This window comes from Citrus clementina, unplaced genomic scaffold, assembly GCF_000493195.1.
Source record: "Citrus clementina cultivar Clemenules unplaced genomic scaffold, Citrus_clementina_v1.0 scaffold_7, whole genome shotgun sequence".
NCBI lineage: Eukaryota > Viridiplantae > Streptophyta > Magnoliopsida > Sapindales > Rutaceae > Citrus > Citrus x clementina.
Window position 1 is genome coordinate 18,408,757 of NW_006262075.1, and position 21,627 is coordinate 18,430,383.

Genomic DNA, 21,627 nt, shown 5'->3' on the forward strand with positions numbered 1-21,627 from the left:
TGCATCATGGCTGTCCTTGGGAAGCAACACCCTGATCTAAAGATGGATGACCTTACAGCTGGTGTTGCTCAACACATGGATGAGGGGGCGGCGAAAGAGGATGCCGAAGTGGTGGAGCCAATTATGGTCGATGAGGAAAACTCTCCTCCTCGTGCAATCCTTGCTGACGTTGGCGAGGTGAGTACCCCCCGGGACACAACTGGTGATACTCCCCCAACACCTGAGGTGGACCAGCCAACTGAGACTGCTCGGCTTACTGACCCGCTGTCTTCTTAAACATGTTTTGTGTTGTAGTTGCCTTTTCTTATTTTTTGGACATTGTATGTTATGATGAACAGCTTTACGAACTGTTGGCATATTAATAAGAATGTTCTTACTTGTCTTCTAGTATAGAATTTTTTTTTTTTGCTCAGCTTCACATGGTCGGGCAGATTCTAGCAAGCTTGACTTCTTATCTCGCCATCGAGCAAGTTTTGAGACTTTGGAGCCTTTACTTGCCTTAGAAATTTTTATAACACTTAAGAGTCTGCTCGTCTTTGCTTGGTCGAGCAGATTCTGGCGAGCTTGGCCTCCTGTCTCACCATCGAGGAGGCTTTGAGACTTATGGAGCCTTTGCGTGCCTTAGGAATTTTTATAACACTTGAGGGTCTGCTCGCCTTTGCTAGGTCGAGCAGATCTTGACATGCTTAGTTTCTGGTCTCGCCATAAACAGGCTTTGAGACTTGGTGAGCCTTTGCATGCCTTGGAAACTTTTTCAATGTTTAGGATTCTGCTCGCCTTCATTTGGTCGAGCAGATCCTGGCACGCTTGGCTTCTGGTCTCGCCATAAATAGACTTTGAGACTTGATGAGCCTTTGCATGCCTTAGAAAATTCTTCAATACTTGGGATTTTGCTCACCTTCGCGTGGTCGAGCAGATCCTGGCACACTTGACTTCTGGTCTCGCCATAAGCAAGCTTTGAAACTTGGTGAGCCTTTACATGCCTTGGAAACTTTTTCAATGTTTAGGATTCTGCTCGCCTTCACTTGGTCGAGCAGATCCTGGCACGCTTGGCTTCTGGTCTCGCTATAAACAGGCTTTGAGACTTGGTGAGCCTTTGCATGCCTTAGGAATTTTTTCAATGTTTGGGATTCTGCTCGTCTTCGCTTGGTCGAGCAGATCCTGGCACGCTTGGCTTCTAGTCTCGCCATAAACAGGCTTTGAGACTTGGTGAGCCTTTGCATACCTTAGTAAATTTTTGAACAGTACAGTTGACTGAAATTCCTCATTGATTCACTTATTATTGAATTCGGCTTACATGAGATTGCTTTGAAATAAAAATAAAAAACAACGAGCATGAACAGAAATAACTTTAAAACATGAACAAGTTTTACTAGAAATATTTCCTGAGGTGTGCCGCGTTCCATGGGCGTTTCACCTCGTGGCCATCCGTGCAAACCAGCTTGTAAGCTCTGGGTCCAACTAGCTGCTTGATCCTATATGGCCCCTCCCAATTTGGTCCGAGTACTCCCTGGGCCGAGTCTTTCATGTTCTGATTCACTCTCCTCAACACCCAATCTCCGACCTTGAACTACCATACATTCACCCTCTGGTTATAGTACCGAGCAACCCCTACTGGTAAATGGCTGATCGCCTCGATGCTTGTTCCCTCTTCTCGGTTAGCAGGTCCAAATTCAAGCACATCTGGTCGTTCTTTTCTTGCTCATCGAAATGATCTGTCCGGTGCGTGGTTGTTCCTATCTCGGCTGGTACAACCACTTCGTGTCCGAAGGCCAAGGCGAATGGAGTTTCCCCAGTTGCTGTCTTATGGGTTGTCATGTATGCCCATAGTACACCTGATAGCTCATCAACCCAAGCACCTTTTTTTGCTCCAAGCCTGGTTTTTAAAAGCCTCTCGATCGTTTTGTTGGCTGCTTCTACTTGCCCGTTAGACTGTGGGTGAGCAAGCGAGCCATATTTCAACTCTATCCCGAGGTTCTGGCAGAAATCCCTGAAGCTGTGATTATCGAACTGCCTGCCATTATCCATTACCAAGGCATAAGGGATCCCGTACCGACAGACTAGGTTTCTCCATACGAAGTCTGTTGTCTTCTTCTCTGTGATCCTGCTAAGGGCTTCTACCTCTATCCACTTCGTGAAGTAATCTATCACAACTATTGCATGTGTTGCTGCTCCTCGTCCCTTTGGCAACGAGCCGATCAGATCAATTCCCCATTGAGCAAATGGCAAAGGGGAGGCCATAGAGGTGAGCTTCTCTGGTGGTTGGTTGGAGAAACTTGCAAAACTCTGGCAGCTTACACAGCTCCTGGTTTTCTCCTGCGCATCCTGGTGCATTGTCGATCAGAAATATCCCTGCCTTAGAACCTTGTGGGCCAGGGACCTCTCACCATAATGGTTTCCACAGATTCCTTCATGTACCTCTCTCAGTACGTAGTCCGCATCGTCCTCATCCAAACACCAAAGGAACGGTAGCGTATACCCTCACCGATATAACACCCCATCAATCATCGTGTATCTCGAGGCCTGTGCTATAATATTCCGAGCTCGCAGCTTATCTGGTGGTAATACCCCGTCTCTAAGGTATGAAATTATCGGGTCCATCCACGAGCATTTTTGTTCTATCCGCAGCACCTCCAGATTCTGCTCGGTGCTCGGGCTGGACTTCATCTCCAGAGGGATCGACTTTGGCATTTTTGGGTCTGCTACCGCTGCCATTCTAGCCAAAATATATGCTCGACTATTCTGCTCCCTGGGAATTTGTATCACCTCAACCGCTTCAAATTTCCCCATCATCTGCCTGACTATCTTTAGGTACTGCTCCATCTTCTCCTCTGTCGGTTGAAATCTTTCACTGACATGATTTGCAACCAGCTGGGAATAAGTTCTGATCTTCACTCTATCTGCTTTCACTGCCTTAGCCAATTCCAAGTCTGCTATCAAGGCTTCGTACTCTGCTTGGTTATTTGTGGCTGCAAATTCTAACTTTACAGCATAAGAGATCTCCTCCCCCTCTGAGCCTTCCAAGACAATTCCTGCTCCTGATCCCTGCTCCCCTGATGACCCATCTACAGACATCTGCTATACTCAGGCTTCGCTACTGTCTGTAGCAATATCCAGCTGGTCCAAACATATTTCAGGCTCTGCAAACTCTGCTATGAAATCGGCCATTGCTTGAGCCTTTATCGCTGCTCGGAGTTTGTAATCAATGTTGAACTCGCTCAGCTCTATAGCCCACTTTATGAGCCGACCAGAGGCATCCGGCTTGTGTAGGGTTTGATGCAACGGCTGGTTTGTTATTACCGAGACGAGGAATGCTTGAAAGTACGGCCTCAGCTTCCGAGTAGCGACCACAAGAGTGAGTGCCCATTTCTCCAACGGTGGGTATCGGGTCTCAGCGTCGAGCAGGGCCTTGCTGGTGTAGTATATCGGAAATACTAAACCTTTTCTTCCTCTCTCACCAGAACAGAACTTGTGGCACGATCTGATACCGCCAAATACAAAGATAACTTATCCCCATCCCTTGGTGTGGACAATAGGGGTGCTTGCTGCAAGTATTCCTTCAAGCTCTAAAAGGCCTCTTCGCATTCTGGGGTCCATTCTGTTTTCTTCCCTCTCCTTATCACTTAAAAGAATGGCTGACACTTATCTGTAGCCTTGGATATGAATCGACTCAATGCCGCCAGCCTCCCCGTAAGGCTTTGCATCTCCTTTAGGTTACGAGGCGACCTCATCTGAACGATCGCCTGGATCTTCTCGGGATTTGCCTCGATCCCCTTATGACTCACCATGAATCCGAGGAATTTTCCTGACTCGACCCCAAAAGCACACTTTTCCGGGTTGAGCTTCATCTTGTACTTTCTCAAAAGTGCGAATGTCTCCTCGAGGTGCTCGACATGTTCCTTCGGGATTTTCGACTTAATTATCATGTCGTCCACGTACACCTCAATTGTTCTCCCAATCAACAGCTTAAAGACTTTGTTCACCAGCCTCTGGTACGTGGCCTCCGAATTTTTAAGATCGAACGACATTACCCTGTAATAGAACATACCCTGGTTAGTAATAAATGCCATGCTCTCCTCATCCTGCTCGAACATAGGGATTTGGTTGTATCCCGAGAATGCGTCCATGAAGCTGAGCAGGCCATGTCCAACTGTCGAGTCTACAAGTTGATCAATCTTTGGTAAGGGAAAGCTGTCTTTCGGGCATGCCTTGTTGAGGTCTGTGAAATCCACACACATCCTCCACTTGCTATTAGCTTTTTTTACTAACACCACATTCGATACCCACTCAGGATAATTGACTTCCCGAATGAACCATACTTTCAAGAGCTTCTCCACCTTGCCATTTATAGCCTCATACCTCTCCTAGTTGAAGCACCTCCTTTTCTGCCTTACTGCTCGAGCACCTTTCTTTATTGCCAGCTTATGACATGCTACCTCAGGATTAATCCCTAGCATGTCTTCATGTGTCCAAGCAAACACATCTGTATGAGCCTGCAAGCATTGCACCAACTCCTGCTTCTGCTCTTCTTTAAGTCTCGACCCAATTCTGATCGTTTTTCCTGGATTCTCCGATCCTAGGCTCACTGTCTCCAGCTCCTCTACAAGTTCTTGTCTGCCATTCTTGTTTTCCACTCAGGAATCAAGGGATGTTATCTGCATTGCTTCCCTTGCTGCCGAGGAGTAACAGCTTCGTGCGATTCTCTGGTCTCCTCGTACCACTCTAACTACCCCATTCACCCGGTACTTGAGAGCTAGATAATGGTTGGACAGTACCACTTTGCTCATCCTCAGAAATGGCCGACCTAGGATCATCTGGTAAGGACCTTCTTCATCCACCACCACAAAGTTCAGTATCATAGTCCTTTCTATTGGGGAGCTCCCAATCGTGATAGGCAGCTCGACCACGCCCAGAGGGACCAGCTTTCCCCCTCCAAACCCCTTCAAGGAAGTATTAGTGTACTCCAACTTCAGGTCTGCTATTCCTATCTCCTCTAGAGTTGACTTAAACAACACATCAACTGAGCTCCTTGTGTCAACCAGTATTCGGTCAAACGTCTTGCTAGCAACAGTGGCCTTAATGACTAAAGCATCCTCGTGGGGGTATAGAATCCCTTCTTCATCCTCATATGTCCACATGATTGGCACTTGCCTGACTCTTACTCGTTTGGCTGCTGGGGTGTTGAAGAATACCTCTTTACTAGTCATGGCGTATCTGGCATAATTCTTCCTCGATCTGTTGGAATCTCCGGCCAATGTTGGGCCCCCAGCTATCACTCTTACTGTAGGCTGCTCGCGCCTCAAGTTTCTGTCACTCTACTCCCCTTCACATGTCGAGGTCACCATCGGGAAAATCCCATCTATAAACTCATCCAGGTACCAATTTCTCACCAAATCCTCAACCTGGGTCTTGAGATCTCTTCATTCTGCAGTGGTATGGCCATGAGTGCCATAGAACTTACAATAGCGTCCCCTATTCCTCATGCTGGGTAGCTTTGTTATTGGGACATGGAGGTACAATAGTCCCCGGTCCTTTATGGCCTCGTACACCTCGTCCAGGGGTATCTTCAAGGAAGTATACCGCCCATAGTCCTAGTTCTGGTCGATAATATGCACTGCCCTTTCTTTATTTGTGCCATTCTGAGCTGGAGGCGGTGGTAGCGCTTTTGGTCTGCTCTCTCTACTACCGTGGGAGTGTGGATGAAGACTACCATATGCTGAGTCATGCCTTCTCCAAGGCTCCCTAGCTGGTGAGCGAGGAGGTTGCGCCCTGCTGCGCTGATACTGTGGTAGCCTCTGATGAGGCTGGTAAGCGGTTACCCGACCTCCTGCACCACTACCTGAGGCCTAGTGGTCCCTCCTCCTGATCGGCCCATTCCCTGGTAATGCTCTCTTCTCTTTCTTTCCCAACCTTTCTAACTGGTCTGTCTTAATCCGTGCTGCCTTTTCTTCTTCAATCTCTATGTCCCTCTTAGTCTGCTCGTATGCGGCTGCATACGTCTGAATAACTGGGCTTCTCAAGTTGTACCACAACCTTCTTATCTTCACTCATTCTTTCAATCCCCTTAATGCCTGAGAATGGTTGAAGACTCCCAAATCGAAGACAGCACGATAAAACCTCTTGATGAATTCCCAAAGGGTTTCTTGCTCCCCCTGCTTAATGCTTTTCAACTCCATCATGTCATCTTCTGATGCCTAGAGCTGGCAAAATTTGACACGACCCGATTACCCGACATGAACACGACACCAATAAATGGGTATGGGTCGTCGAATTTAACACGATTATTAAATGGGTCGGGTCCAGTCAACACGATTTTTTTCCGTGTCGGGTTAGGGTTAAAATTCTTGACCAATTTATCCAATCAATGACCCAATTATATTTTCTATTTTAAAATAATTTACAGATTCTTGTCATCAAAACTCAAATATTAGGATGCTTTTTTTTATTCTTTAAAAGGATGAATATAGACACAATATTTTAATTATAAAATTTTAAATATATTTAGAGCTTTAATAGTGTAAATGTATAAAATATTGGTAGACATGTATATTTTATAATATTGATATATAATATTATTTACATATATATAATTAAAACATCAATAGTGTGTGTAATATTTTAGTAGATATGTATATTTTATAATATTGATAAATTATGTATGTATGTATGTATGTGCATACATATGTATGACAAAGTGTAAATATTTGATGTAACTTTTGTTTAATATATAAATATTAAGCGGGTTATTGGGTAACCCGATTATTTTTCCGTGTAGGGTTTAGGTCTCAATATTTTGACACGATTACTAAATGGGTCGGGTTTGGGTCGACCTAAATTTGACACGACACGAAGCTGACACGACACGAACACGACCCGATGGCCCGTTTTGCTAGCTCTACTGGTGCCATTGCCCCACGAAACTGCTCTGCAAATTCCTGGCACATCTGCTCGAAGGTTTTAATGCTCCCTCGAGGAAGTTTCCTGTACCACTCGCGTGCACGTCCCTCTAGGGATAGTGGGAACACCTTGTACCTTTGGGCTTGAGATAATCCTTGCACCCCGGTTATGTCGTTGAAGCGCTCTATATGCATCATATGTGCACCAACGGATCAGTTTGTCCCGAATATCTAAGGTCTGGGAGGCGAAAATCTCTTGGAATGACTGCCCTCATGATCTCTACCGTGAGCGGTGATTCTCCGTCCAACATTATCCTCCAACCAGGAGCTCTACTCATTCCTTGCATGTCATCAATTACCTGTGCTAGTATACGCACTTCCTCCTCCAGCTGCACTGCACGACCAGGGTCACGTGCAGCAACTTGATCCTGCTCTTGCTCTACATCATGTAAGTGTTGCCTGAGCTATGTTTCCTCTACATTCGCCACCCCGTCGTCCTCATAAAAAATCTGTCTTGCTGGGGATTGCTTTTCCTCTCTATGAATTTCTCCCCGCAGAGATAAGTTACCTCTCTCACCACCAAATCTCCTAGTGATTTGACTTCTCCTCGTACTATCGTGACTTGGTGTCACTCCACCACCTCTCACCCTTTCCTCCTGGGTTTCCCTTCGTTCACTCCGCAGCTCATGTAGGACGGTTGTCAGGGTCTCCATCTGCTTTTCCATCTGTTCCATCCGGTCAAACATGGTTTTTTCCTGTGCTTCACTGGCTATCTTCCTCAGCGTTACGGAATCGTTAAGTCTCATATCACCCCCTTATGCACTACTTCCTCATGCCTCCATTGTTTTTCCACTTGCTTTACTCATCTTCTTGCTGTCAACAGAAACTTTTTGATCAGTCCCCACAGCCGGCGCCAAAATGTTGATGCGAGATTCTGGTTGCCCTCTTTACCACGACCAGGATCTCTGCTCGATCAACTCTACCACGACCAGGATTTCTTCTCGTAAGGCTTCTTCTCCTAAGGTTCCTGCGTACATAGAAATAGGTCAGAGTACGCCAGTTGTTTCCCCGGCGTAAACCCTCCGACGCTCAAGTCAGAAATGAAGGTTTTGTGCTCTTGGGAACACTAGCCACTAATCTTATGGCTTTTCTCTAGTATCCGTTCTTTAGAGCTCTCTTTATCTTAGTTCTCCTATAAAAAATTCTCACCCTTTTACCTTCGTTGGCTACCTTTTTATGGGCCACTTTTGAACTCAGGCCTTCCCTCCATTCGCGCTCATTATCCTCCCACCTCTCGAAAGTGGATGCTCCATTTCCGTAGTCGTGGGTGGTTGCGTGGCCTTCGTGTCTTGATTCTCGGACTGGAGAGCACGTCTCGCCAACTGTCGTTGACCGGGTCTCCTCGACTCAAACCCTAGCAGGAATGTAGCAGGAATGGCTTTATGCTTCAAGCAGGAGATTGGCCTCGTGGATGACGTACTCGTGGACAAGCAGGATATTCCTGCTCCTGCTCCTGCTCCCCCGGCTACCAGACTCTTACAAGATATACCTGTTCGAGGAACCCTGCTACCAGATGTCTGCTCATCACTGCTGGTCTTCGTCGAAGCATATCCCACAAACAAATAGTAATATTATTAATTGATATTTCTCTAACATTATCGAACTTTCTTCATAGCTAACCACTTTAATTTCACAACCTAACTACAAAATGGAGACTTGGAGATTAGTTTGAGGGGGCATGTTAGGAATAAAATGAGGATCATAGAATCAATGTTTGATCCTAAAGATCTTGATCATATTAGGATGAAAATTACTCTCGATCAAGCAATTAAATATGGCCGAACTCAAAACCATTATGATAGTTACCTATGACAAAAGAAACTAATAGCCATTTTAAAATGCAAATATGATAAGAATTGTGACCATTATGAAATAAAAAATGTGCAAGATTAAATATTTTTATTTTAACTTATTCTTTTAAAAAAAATTAATTTAGACTATAAGCTACATTGAATGATAAGAATGAAGTTTATTTGTTTCTAAATTTTTGTATCGAATAGGTATATCTAACGCATGAGATATCTAAATTTGTTTCTAAATTTTTGGACTCACATTTACAATTGTTAATAGTCAAATTTACTCATTTCATTTTGTGAAATGAATTTAGAAGAAGTAGATTTGACCTCATTTTCTACGTCAAGATTTTGCGAAACCCAATTTGTAAGAAGACATTCATTTTCTACGTCAACGTCTTTGCAAGACATTAATTAAGAGATATTTTAATTTGAAGTAGGTTCCTCTGTGGAAATTAATTTCGAACTTTGTCTTTGAAAGAAGTAGATGTGACCTCAAATTTTATTTGAACCTATTGTTACTTTCTTAATCGAGAACTTCATACCCATCATTAAAGTTATAAAATTATACTTCTCTACAAACACTCTTCTTTTGTTCCTAAAACATTTGTTATTTGTACCTGCATCATCTTTACGAACTTGCCATATATACTTGCATTTTGCAGCCAAGAAAATCTGTAGGACTATTGCTTTCAAATCTCAACCGTAGCTAAATGGAATGAAGTTTTTGGATTAGAATTTGGATCCAATATTTGTTTATCTAAGGATTTAGTTCCACATGTGCATTGTTATACTTATAATAATCGTAACTAGAGAATGTTTTAAACTTTTCATTGCTCTCTCTAATAATGGGATGTCAAAAAAATTAGAAATACGTGTAATCTCAGGATTATGACCACTTATATGGACAACTTTTCATATTGTCTTTAGGTACTCCTATTTAAACTCATCATTGAAATAGAAATTATGCTTAAAACTCTACACATTAAAGGCGCACACCCTATTATATGCATTAAAACTTAAATTATTAAAAACCTAAAAAGATCACTTTTAATTGAGTTTAATCTTATATGACGGTTCGCAACATATAATTATTTACATGTAAACCCAATATTAAGTTCAGGATCCAACAATATTGAATTAAATATCCAACAACACTATCCCTTATCTTTAAAAAAAACATTATTGCATGACATGTATTGAGTCTATCCTCTTTTCGTAATCCACCAATCAGAACATGATAACTCTCATCTATCCCCGAGATTATAGTTTTTACCTACTAAGTCATTTTTGATATGCCTGATTCCTAAGTTTGCATTAAAAACCGTACATATCTTAATTCTATTGGTTGGTTGTATATACAATAAAAATAATGACACTAGAAGATTTGTAACAAAATATGGTTGAATTTAAAAAGTAAATGACTCATATAAGTTCACAATAACGAATGACTATTAAACCACCCGATCTTGAATGATAAATAATATTTCTTAACTAATTCTAATTAAGATAAAAGATAATTAATTATTTTGATTTATTGCTTTGTTTTTATTATTATTTGATTTTTCTCACATAAAAAAAAATTCATTGACGGAGAGGAAACTCTTCTTTCTTCATATTTGGATTCAGTGCTCTGCAGATATGATGATCTCGTATTAATCTTGTTATAAAATTATATATACTGTTATCAAAGTATATCTTACGTAATTAATTCTTAATCATACATAATTAACTTCATTATAGTTTAAAGCACTAGATCCAAAATACTTACAAAACTTTGTCATACACAATTATAAGATTTAAATTGCTTATTTAATCTACCAAAAAAACAGTTTTACTTATTTAATTATGAAATAATGACCGACCAACAATTAGTTTGCGAACGATTTATTAATTAAGATAATGAGCAACTTGTCAGAACAGCCGAAAGTACTAGGAGATTGACGGATGATGACTTCCAAGAAGAATATATTCCACTAAAGAAAGGACAAAGGAGATTGATGGATGATGACTTCCAAGAAGAAAATATTCCACCAAAGAAAGGACAAAGGAGATTGATGGATGATGACTAAGGGTGAGAAAGAGTAATTTTTTAAAATTTAATTTTAAGAATTAATTTTATATACAATTTTTTATATATCCTAATATATGTTATAGAAATCCAAAATAATTCTTATTTAAGGAGGAAATAAAATTATTGTATTTAAGGAAATTATTATTATTATTACCAATTATATTGAGATTTTTATTTAATTAATAAAATAAAATATTTATTTTAGTTCTCAATTATTATATATATACATAAAATAATATTACATACACATTTATAAATGCATATGTAAATAAATATTATAGATTTACGTCTATTTAAGTCATTTGCATTCTTAAAACATTTTAAAAATGAGATTTACGTTTTAAAACTTTAAGCATTTTTAAAAATAAAATTTATTAAATATTTAACTGATCTCTTCACAATTCATTATTTTTATAGCACAAACTGACACTAATTATTTTAAAAACTACAGCATTACCAAACTAATCCTAAGTTGAAGATAATCAATAACTCTGATTTATTATTTTATTTCCATCCTTAGTTCATTTTTCCCACACATAAACAAAAGTCATCGACGGAGAAACTTCCTGTTAAGTACATAAAAGCACCAGGTCGGCCATGCTACTATTTCCGCCCCGGCACGGATCGCTTCAGCCAAAATGTTATGAGCAGAACACGTGGGCTAACATGAGCCGACCAGAGATGAATACAACCAGGGAAACATACCGACCAGAGGTATATACCGAGCCGGCATCATCCCCAGAGAAGCGGGAACACGATCCCACAGAATCGCGGTAGTTGCGCTTTTCCCAGAACCGTTGAAGGACATGCGAGATCCACGTTTGCCCACAATGTAACAGTTAGAGTCCCATGAGGGGCTGCCACTACCCAAAAAAGGTGGGATGAATGGCAAACGAAAACGTGGGAACAGCGGCTATAAAAGAAGAAGAAATCGATGAAGAAAGGGATAGAAAAAAAAAGAGAGAGGGAAAACGCTGCCAAATTGCAACCAGGCCATTTCCTTACAAATTTTTAATAAACTCCTGGAATTCAAATTACACTGTTTTCCCGTAAACACCTTGTGCTAACTTAGGCATCGGAGGGTTTACGCCGGCAAAACCACCGGCGTCTCTGATCCATTTTTAGTGAGTGCAGGTCTATTGAGAGAAAGGAGGACGATTTCAATCCCAGTGAACGAGCAACAGTAGATAACACAAGCGTTGGTGAAAGAATCTGGTCGGTTAAGAGGCGAGCAGATTTCAGCATCAACATTTTGGCGCTGTCTGTGGGGAGCTGGATAAAAAGCTACCACCGAATTAGTAGTTACCGGAAAAACAGCGAACGGTTAGGCATGGATGTGACAAGGAAGGACGCTTTGAGGGAGGATAACGAAGCTGGGGAGACAGTCACTCTCCGGGAAATTGCAAATGAAGCTCGAGAGAAGATGATGCAAGATAGACTGGAGCGGATGGAGAAACAAATGGAGACTCTCGCAACTATATTGTTCGAGCTAAGGGATGAGCGGAGAAGGGATTGTGAAACCCCCGTGGGAAGAGATGAAGTTGGAGCAGAACCCAGCCTCTGGAGGCGTAGAGTCGAGGAAATCCCTCCGCCCGCAGACCAACCTAATGGGGTGCATCCCCACAGAAGTACTGGTCAGGTCTCGGGAGAACGCGTGGATGAAGGGAGGGACCAACCTCGCCCCGGATGGGTCCTGGAAGTCAATGACCGAGGTGCCAGTGTTGACGAAGGAGAGCTCAGACAGCGGTTACACAATGCCGAGCTGGAACGAGACCATATAGCTGCACGTGATCCTGACCGTGCCGTAGAATTGGAGGGGGAGGTGCGCAGATTGGCGCAGGTGATAGAGGAGATACAGGGCAAGAGAAAGCCCCCGAGCTGGAGGATAATGCTAGATGAAGAATCTCCGTCATCAACTGAGATCATGAGTACCATAATTCCAAGAGATTTCTGCTTCCCCGACCTCAAATACTCTGGGCGAAATGACCCGCTGGTGCACATTGAGCGTTTAAACGACATGACGGGTGTGCAGGGGCTGACACCAGCTCAGAGGTGCAGGGTGTTCCCGTTGACATTAGAGGGACGAGCCCGAGAATGGTACCGCAAGCTGCCCCGAGGAAGTATAAAATGGTATGAGCAGATGTGCCAGGAGTTGGCCGAGCAATTCTGAGGGGCAGTGGCCCTAGAGGACGATATGATGGAACTGATAGGGATGAAACAGGAGGAGCATGAATCCCTTCGAGATTTTGTAAAAAGATATCACCGAGCCGTGCTGGATCTGGGAGCTTTTAATCACCCGCAGGCGTTGAGGGGATTAAAAGAAGGTGTAAGAATCGGCCGGCTGTGGTATAACTTAAGAAGCCCCCTTGTACAGAATTACTCGTCGGGGTATGAGCAGGCGAGGCGAGATATAAAAATCGAAGAGGAGAAATCGGCAAGAATAAAAAGTGAACAGCTGGACGAGCTGAGGCGAAAGGAAGGGAGAGCCCCGACAGGGAGCGGATCGGGAAAACGAGCTGGAGAATCTTCAGTGATGGGCGGAATATCGGCTCGATCCCGCCCTTACCCCATAGCTCCGAGATCACAGCAGTTCCAGCACGACTGGGCTCAACCTCCGCGTCCCCCATTTCCGGATCGGCAACGAGAATTCCGGCAGATGGCCGCCCACCCCTATCACAACACTCCCAGAGCATCACATGCAACCAATTCCAGGGCTAGTCGACCAGATCTGTTAGCGATTGTGCCAGCCCGAGGTGACATTCATGATAACCGAGCAGTTCAGCTGATAGACCAGAGCTTGGCGTATAGACAGTACACTCCGTTAAAGATCTCCATGGAAGAATTGTATGAGAGGATCGAGGGACGAGGCTTGCTGTACCCTCCAGCCCCAATAACAAAACCGACTCACCGACGGGATAAGAGCAGATTCTGCAAGTTCCACGACACTCATAGCCACACTATCAGCCAATGTCGGGACCTGAAGATTCAGGTGGAGGATTTGGTGCGGAACCGATACTTAGATGAGTACGTAGATGGAATGTCCCCTGTTATGGAATCACAATATACACGGGATGAAGGGGTTGAGAGGGATTTGGAACGTGAACAGCCGACCATCCGTGTAATAGCAGGAGGGCCAACATTGGCCGGGGATTCGAATAGGACACGGAAGAACTATGGGAGATATGTCCTGACTAGCAAAGAAGTGCTTTTCAATTTGCCGGCAACCAAGAAGGCAAAAGTGCGGCAAATTCCCATTATGTGGATAGATGACGATGAAGAGGGTATCTTATATCCGCATGAGGATGCATTGGTGATCAAGGCAATGGTGGCCAGTACAGAATTGCGACGAATACTAGTAGACACAGGCAGCTCGGTTGACATCCTGTTTAAGTCGGCTCTAGATGATATGGGGATCGCAGACTTGAAATTAGAGCGGACAAATACATCCTTAAAGGGATTTGGAGGGGGACGGTTAACTCCCATGGGGATCATCGAATTCCCAATTACTATGGGGACAAAACCTTTTGAAAGAACGATGATGCTGGATTTTGTCGTGGTAGAGGAAAGAAGCCCTTACCAGATGATACTGGGGAGACCATTCATGAGGATAAGCCAATGCGTTGTATCCACGCATTACTTGGCACTAAAATACAGAGTAAATGGGGTGGTTGGTGTAGTAAAAGGTGACCAGAGGATGGCAAGGAGTTGTTATGCTACAATGGCCAAGGAGACACTGCAGGTTACCTCTCTAGATAATCGAGGAGACTCTAAAAAGGGCCGCCAAGAGCCTGTTGAGAAACTGGAGGAAGTTGCGATAAGCAAAAGCAACCTGAGCAAAGTAGTGAAGATCGGGTCAGGATTGGTTGGGGCAGTAAAAGGCGAACTGATAAATTGCCTACAGTCTCATGCGGATATATTCGCCTGGTCTCATGAAGATATGCCCGGAATTGATTGCGGGGTAGCTTGCCACAAGTTGGCAATCAAGAAGGGGGCAAGGCCGGTGAGACAGAAGAGGAGATGCTTCAACCAGGAAAGGTACAAGGCAATAAACGCCGAGGTGGAGAAGCTGTTGAAAGCAGGATTTATAAGGGAAGCCAAGTACCCAGAATGGATTTCAAATGTAGTCCTGGTAAAAAAGGCCAACGGAAAGTGGAGAATGTGTGTGGACTTCACGAACCTCAATAAGGCATGCCCAAAGGATAGCTTTCCCCTACCCAAAATAGATCAGCTGGTGGACTCAACGGCAGGTCACAGTCTGCTGAGTTTCATGGATGCCTTTTCTGGGTACAACCAGATACCCATGGACGAGCAGGATGAGGAAAGCACTGCCTTTATAACTAACATGGGTTTGTTTTGCTACAGGGTAATGCCTTTCGGCCTAAAAAATGCAGGAGCTACCTATCAAAGGTTGATAAACAAGATCTTCAAGCCGTTGATTGGGCACACTATGGAGGTATATGTGGATGATATGATTATAAAGTCCAAAGAGCCGAGGGATCATGTGAAGCATCTAGAAGAGACCTTTGAATTATTGAGGAAGTATGAGATGAAACTAAACCCGGAGAAATGTGCATTTGGGGTCAGCTCGGGTAAATTTCTGGGATTCCTGGTAAGCCACCGCGGGATTGAGGCCAACCCCGAAAAAATACGAGCGGTTACAGATATGAGATCTCCACGGACAGTTAAAGAGGTTCAGAGCCTTACAGGGAAGTTGGCAGCATTGAACCGATTCATCTCGCGGGCCACAGATAAATGCCACCCTTTCTTCCAAGTCATAAAGAAAGGAAGAAAGATGGAATGGACATCAGAGTGCGAGGAAGCATTTGGGCAGCTGAAGGAATATCTGGCCCGTGCACCGTTACTGTCAACTCCGAGAGAGGGTGACCAACTGCTTTTGTACTTGGCAATCTCCAAGCGGGCTACCAGCTCGGTCTTAGTCAGGGAAGAAGAAGGGAAGCAACACCCGGTATACTACACGAGCAAGACCTTGGTGGACGCAGAAACCAGATATCCACTAATGGAGAAGTGGGCGTTGGCTCTAATAACGGCAGCCCGAAAACTCAGACCGTATTTTCAAGCCTACCAGATTGTTGTGATGACTGACCAGCCTCTTCGGCAAACACTTAAAAAACCAGATGCATCTGGTCGATTAGTAAAATGGTCTGTGGAGCTAAGTGAATTTGACCTCTCCTATAAACCCCGAGGAGCAATCAAAGCCCAAGCACTGGCAGAATTTATAGTTGACCGAGCGGAGCCAGGGGAAGAATTTCGGGAGGAGCAACCAATAGAGCAGGAGAAAACAGAGGGGGTGTGGTTGATAATGGTTGACGGATCATGTAGTGAGCAAGGATCCGGAGCAGGAGTTGTAATACGGAGCCCAGAAGGGACCGAAATAACATATGCAGTGAAGTTCGAATTTCAGCTCACAAACAACCAAGCTGAATATGAAGCCTTTATCACCGGGCTCGGACTCGCACACGCCTTAAAAGCAGAGAGGGTAGAAATTCGAGCAGATTCCCAATTGGTATGTAATCAGCTCAATGATCAATTCCAGGCAAGGGGAGAGAAGATGGGCCTTTATTTGAAGAAGGCGAAGCAGATGGTCGGGCTTTTTCAAGAGGTAGAGGTAAAGCAAATATCCCGGAATGAGAATTACCGAGCGGACATGTTGGCTAGGATGGCTGCAATTGTAGATCCAAAATTACCTAAGTCGGTTCCCCTAGAGGTAAGGACCTCGCTGAGCATAGGGGAGGAAGTGGAGGTGATGAGAGTAAGCACTGGAGAATCCTGGATGGACCCGATTCGCGCATATGTCCGCGACAGAGTTTTACCTGAGGATAAAAGGCAAGCAAGAAAGTTAAAATGCCGAGCAGCGAGGTACACGCTACTAGATGAAGTGCTGTACCGCCGAGGGTTCACCTTGCCCCTTTTGCGATGTGTGGATGATGAGGAGGCAGATTATGTACTAAGGGAAATTCATGAAGGAATTTGCGGCAATCACTCGGGAGCAAGAACTTTAGCCTTCAAGGCACTCCGGCAAGGATACTTCTGGCCGACCATGCACCAGGATGCAAATAAGATGGCAAAAAACTGTAAAACATGCCAAAGCTTCTCTGAGGTTCCTGTACAACCCCCAGAAAAACTGACCACAATGACATCCCCATGGCCTTTTGCCCAATGGGGAATCGACTTGATTGGTCTGTTACCGAAAGGCCGAGGAGCGGCGACACATGCAATTGTGGTAATAGATTACTTCACCAAGTGGGTAGAAGTGGGAGTCCTCAGCCAAATCACGGAGAGAAAGACAACAGATTTTATTTGGAAGAACATCATCTGCCGATATGGGATCCCCTATGCCATCATTACAGACAATGGGAGACAGTTTGACAACAGCAACTTCAGAGAGTTTTGCAGAAATTTGGGGGTGGACCTGAAGTTCTGCACCCCCGCACACCCCCAAGCAAACGGACAAGTGGAAGTAGCCAACAAAGTGATAAAGAAGCTCTTGAAAACCAGATTGGGAGAGAAGAAGGGAGCTTGGGTTGACGAGCTACCAGGGGTATTGTGGGCTTACCGGACAACTCACAAAACTGCTACAGGGGAAACCCCGTTCGCTTTAGCTTTTGGTCATGAGGCAGTAGTCCCAGCAGAGATTGGAGTGGGGACACATCAAACGGAATATTTCGCTGAGGAAGAAAATGACGAGCAGATCTGCCTAAGCCTGGACCTACTTGAGGAGAAAAGGGAAGGTGCCTCACAGAAAGTGGCCCAGTGTCAGCAAAGGGTCACGCGTTATTACAACAAGAATGTACGCGTGAGGCAATTCCGAGCAGGAGATTGGGTACTTAGGAAGGTGAATCAAAATACTAGAGATCCCAACCATGGTGCTCTTGGCCCAAAATGGGAAGGCCCGTATAGAGTAATACGAGCCACGGGACCAGGAGCGTATGAGTTAGCATACCCAGATGGGCGAAACATGAAGAGGTCGTGGAACGCCGAGCACTTAAAGAAGTATTTCCAGTAAGCAAAATACTCTACTAAATCTTCAATTTGATAAGTTATATTTGTCAAATGCATGGTGGCTTGGTGCACATGCATATATTTTGTATTTTTGTAACGCATTCAAATTTCAATAAAGATGAATTCAGTATGGAATCCCCCGGCTGATAAGCCCACAAAAATCTTACTAAGGCAAGTAAGTGCCTACTTCTGCTCGGTCAACGAAAGACCAGCAGCTAAATTTACGAAGATTCTACTAAGGCAAGTAAGTGCCTACTTCTGCTCGGTCAACGAAAGACCAGCAGCTAAATTTACCAAGATTCTACTAAGGCAAGTAAGTGCCTACTTTTGCTCGATCAACGAAAGACCAGCAGCTAAATTTACGAAGAATCTACTAAGGCAAGAAAGTGCCTACTTCTGCTCGGTCAACGAAAGACCAGCAGCTAAATTTACCAAGATTCTACTAAGGCAAGTAAGTGCCTACTTCTGCTCGGTCAACAAAAGACCAGCAGCTAAATCTACGAAGATTCTACTAAGGCAAGAAAGTGTCTGCTTCTGCTCGGTCAAACGAAAGACCAGCAGTTAATCTACTAAGGTAAGAAAGTGCTCGCTTCTGCTCGGTTAAACGAAAGACCAGCAGCTAATCTAGTAAGGCAAGAAAGTGCCCGCTTCTGCTCGGTCAAACGAAAGACCAGCAGCTAATCTACTAAAGCGAGTAAGTGCATGCTTCTGCTCGGTCAAACGAAAGACCAGCAGCTAATCTACTAAAGCGAGTAAGTGCATGCTTCTGCTCGGTCAAACGAAAGACCAGCAGCTAATCTACTAAGGCAAAAAAGTGCCTGCTTCTGCTCGATCACCAAAAGACCAGCAGCTAATCTACGAAAATTCTACGAAGTAGGCAAGAAAGTGTATGCTTCTGCTCGGTCAAACGAAAGACCAGCATCTAATTTATGAAAATTTTACTAAGGCAAGAAAGTGTCTACTTCTGCTCGGACAACGAAGGGCCAGCAGCTAAATTTATGAAACTTTTACTAAGGCAAATATGTGTCTGCTCCTGCTCAGTCACCAAAGCCCAGCAAGCGATTTGGCGAAAATTTTTACCAAGGCAAACGGATGCCTATTCCTATTCGATGCACTAAAGAACCAACAGGCGAAACCAGATAAGAAAGCCAATGAAGAACATTTAAAAATTTTTTATATAAACGTTCAAATGTTTACAGGGCAAATGAAAAACTACAGTCTTCACAAAAATAGACCTAAGGATTAGGAGGATCAACGGCTTCAGCAGGTGAAGGGTCAGCTACCTCGGGAGGTGGAAGGTCAGCAACATCGGGAGGAGGAGGCATGGACCCCTGCCCCACTTCAAAAGCACGCTGCCCAGCTTCACCCTCCTGCTCCCCATTCAAAGGAACCTCCACCTGCTCCTGCTCATCCTGCTCCTTATCTCCCTGGCCGGCCCCAGTCATATACCTCTCCACCCCAGATTCTAGCTTGCTCATGTCGAGCTCGGGGTATTTTTCCTTGAGTACAGACATGATGCACTTATAGCTGAAAGCAACCCCGGAGTTATACTCAGCATCCAACCGATCATCCACATCAGCGGACTTACCTTTCTCTTCAGCCAGCTGGTCACTCAGGGATTTGATCTCTTCCTCAAGGGCGGTCCTCAGAGTATCTCTTTCACTTTGAGTAGCCTGAAGATCGGATTTCAGATCACCCAGCTCACCCTCAAGCTTGGAGGAAGTAGACTCAGCAATCGCAACTTTCTCCTCAAGCTCCGTAAGCTGCTTGTTCAGCTCGGCCAGCTTCTCTTTGGACCGATCAGCAGATTCGGCTTTCTTTTTCAACTCCTAGTTATCAGCTTGAAGCTTCCTCTCATGACGCGCGGACCCGGTCTTGTAACACGAAACCATTGTGGCCAACCTGAAGGAGACTCTTTGAACAGAAGCAGCTAACTCGGAGAGGTCCATGCTCTCGATGTCCTTCACCATCTTGGGCCCAACTGATCTTTTGTAATCTTTCTGATATGAGCCCAGGTAGTCACCTTGATCCCGAGATGGAAGAGGAGAAGATCGGTCCCCAGACTGCAAGCTGACCTCAGGACTCTTGTCGGAGGTTTTCTCCCCACCACTCTTACGGGGTGGGGGAGGGGGCAGAGCAGGGACAGGAGCCTTGGAGGGGCCGACGCTGCTCTTCTTTGGAGGAGGAGGAGAGTTGTTGGAGCTGCTTGGAGCCCGACCACGCTTTCGGGACAGAGCGCTAAGAATCTTGTTATCCATTCCGGTAGCTATGTCCACCAAACCCGAACCAACCAGGACTGTCGATGACATGAGATCTTGGCAGGTAGATGCGTTCACCAGAGTAGTTTCCACCTGGAGCAGAGGTCGGTCTTCAAGCCCCTTTATCAAACCCCACGACTTTGAAAGAACAGACAAGGTTAAAGAACCCAATAAGTAACACGTCGAGAAAGAGTATAGGCAAAAAATGAACGACCTGGGGTGACAAAATGTGTTGGAAGGTAAATATCACCACCCAACGAATGAGCTGCTGGACACCAAGCTCCCCCAGCAAAGAAGAATTTGTTCTTCTAATTTTTGCACGAAGAGGGGAAGCCGGTGATTGGTTTCCTCTTCGCAGAGCTCGACATGAAGTAATACCAGCCTGCTTCCTTCGGGCTACTCCTCAGCTGGTATAGATGCTTCACTTCAATGAGGGAGGGCTCCTCTGATCCACACCTCTTCCACAACACATACATAGCCGAGAGAACCCTTCACCCATTGGGGTGTAGCTGACCCGGGGCCAGGTGCATACCACCCAATATCTTGGCAAAATAACATTGAAGGGGCAGCCGAGCTCCTAATTTGAAGCTCTCCAGGTGCATTGTCACATACCCCCGCGGATGCCGACTAGGGACATCACCTTTTCCTGGAACTATCAGGAGAATGTCCGCATGAATGTCGTAAAGGTTCCTCAGCTTGAACAGATCAGTTTGGGTGGTGGCACAAGCTGTGTAGTCAATAGAGTAAGAATCTGCCTCTACCCTATGACCAAGGTGCCTTCTCTGAGGAGGTCCGCTCGGTCCGGAGCTGCTCCCCTCACCATCACCAACTCCTTCAGGGATCCCAACCCTATCAAAGTTGTGGTTCTTACCAGAGCCCGACGTAGGTCCACCCATATTCCCTACAAGCTCTAGTTCGGGGGAGGGAGAGACAACCAAAGGGCGTGGGTACTCAAGGGTATCCCTGCCATGGGAAGGACCTACACTACTGGAGGGACCTAAGAAATCGGTGGGTATTGGCACGTTGAGGCCCGAATCCCCTGATTCTTCCTCGCCCTCATCAACAATTAACTTTCTTTTCCGGTTTGACATATCGGAATCTCGAAAGAAAGCAAAGAAAACTCGAATGTACGGATACAAAAGGAGGCAACACGGAACCCAATCAACAACAACCAGAGAAGAGATTAAAAGCAGTACCTGAGATTAACTGGCCCTGATAGCGCTGCCGTGATAGAGAAAAAGCCAGCAAGTAGAAACCCCGGACACAGGAAGTGCGAGTAAAGTTCAGAGAGGGGGCTAGTTAATGGTGGAGAAACGGATGAACAAAGCAACGAGGATTTCAACCTAGGGATTTGAAGTGGAAAGGGGAAAAATAGAAGCATTTAAGTGATGAGGATGCCAGCTCACTCACCACATATCGAGGGTGGATAGCCCGTCGTTTCAAATTTCAAATACGAAGAGTCTGGTGATGCCACGTCACTAACCGTTACAAGAGGCCAGGATAGATGTAAGCCCAGATGTGCAATG

General features: G+C 44.8%; 2 protein-coding genes across 2 annotated transcripts; one reads left to right on the top strand and one right to left on the bottom strand.

Annotated features, from left to right (window-relative positions):
- The first annotated feature begins 13,020 nt into the window (after positions 1-13,020).
- LOC112097004 lies at positions 13,021-17,847 on the top strand. Its single transcript, XM_024181263.1, has one exon. The coding sequence runs from the start codon at positions 13,021-13,023 to the stop codon at positions 17,845-17,847; it is 4,827 nt and encodes a 1,608-aa protein (XP_024037031.1).
- Positions 17,848-19,078: 1,231 nt separating this feature from the next.
- LOC112097005 lies at positions 19,079-21,192 on the bottom strand. The gene is made up of 4 exons (XM_024181264.1): positions 20,742-21,192; positions 20,558-20,643; positions 19,757-20,239; positions 19,079-19,660 (listed from the first exon to the last, which is right to left on the bottom strand). Exons 1-4 carry the CDS (start codon positions 21,190-21,192, stop codon positions 19,079-19,081), a joined length of 1,602 nt encoding a protein of 533 aa, XP_024037032.1.
- Between the last annotated feature and the right edge of the window lie 435 nt (positions 21,193-21,627).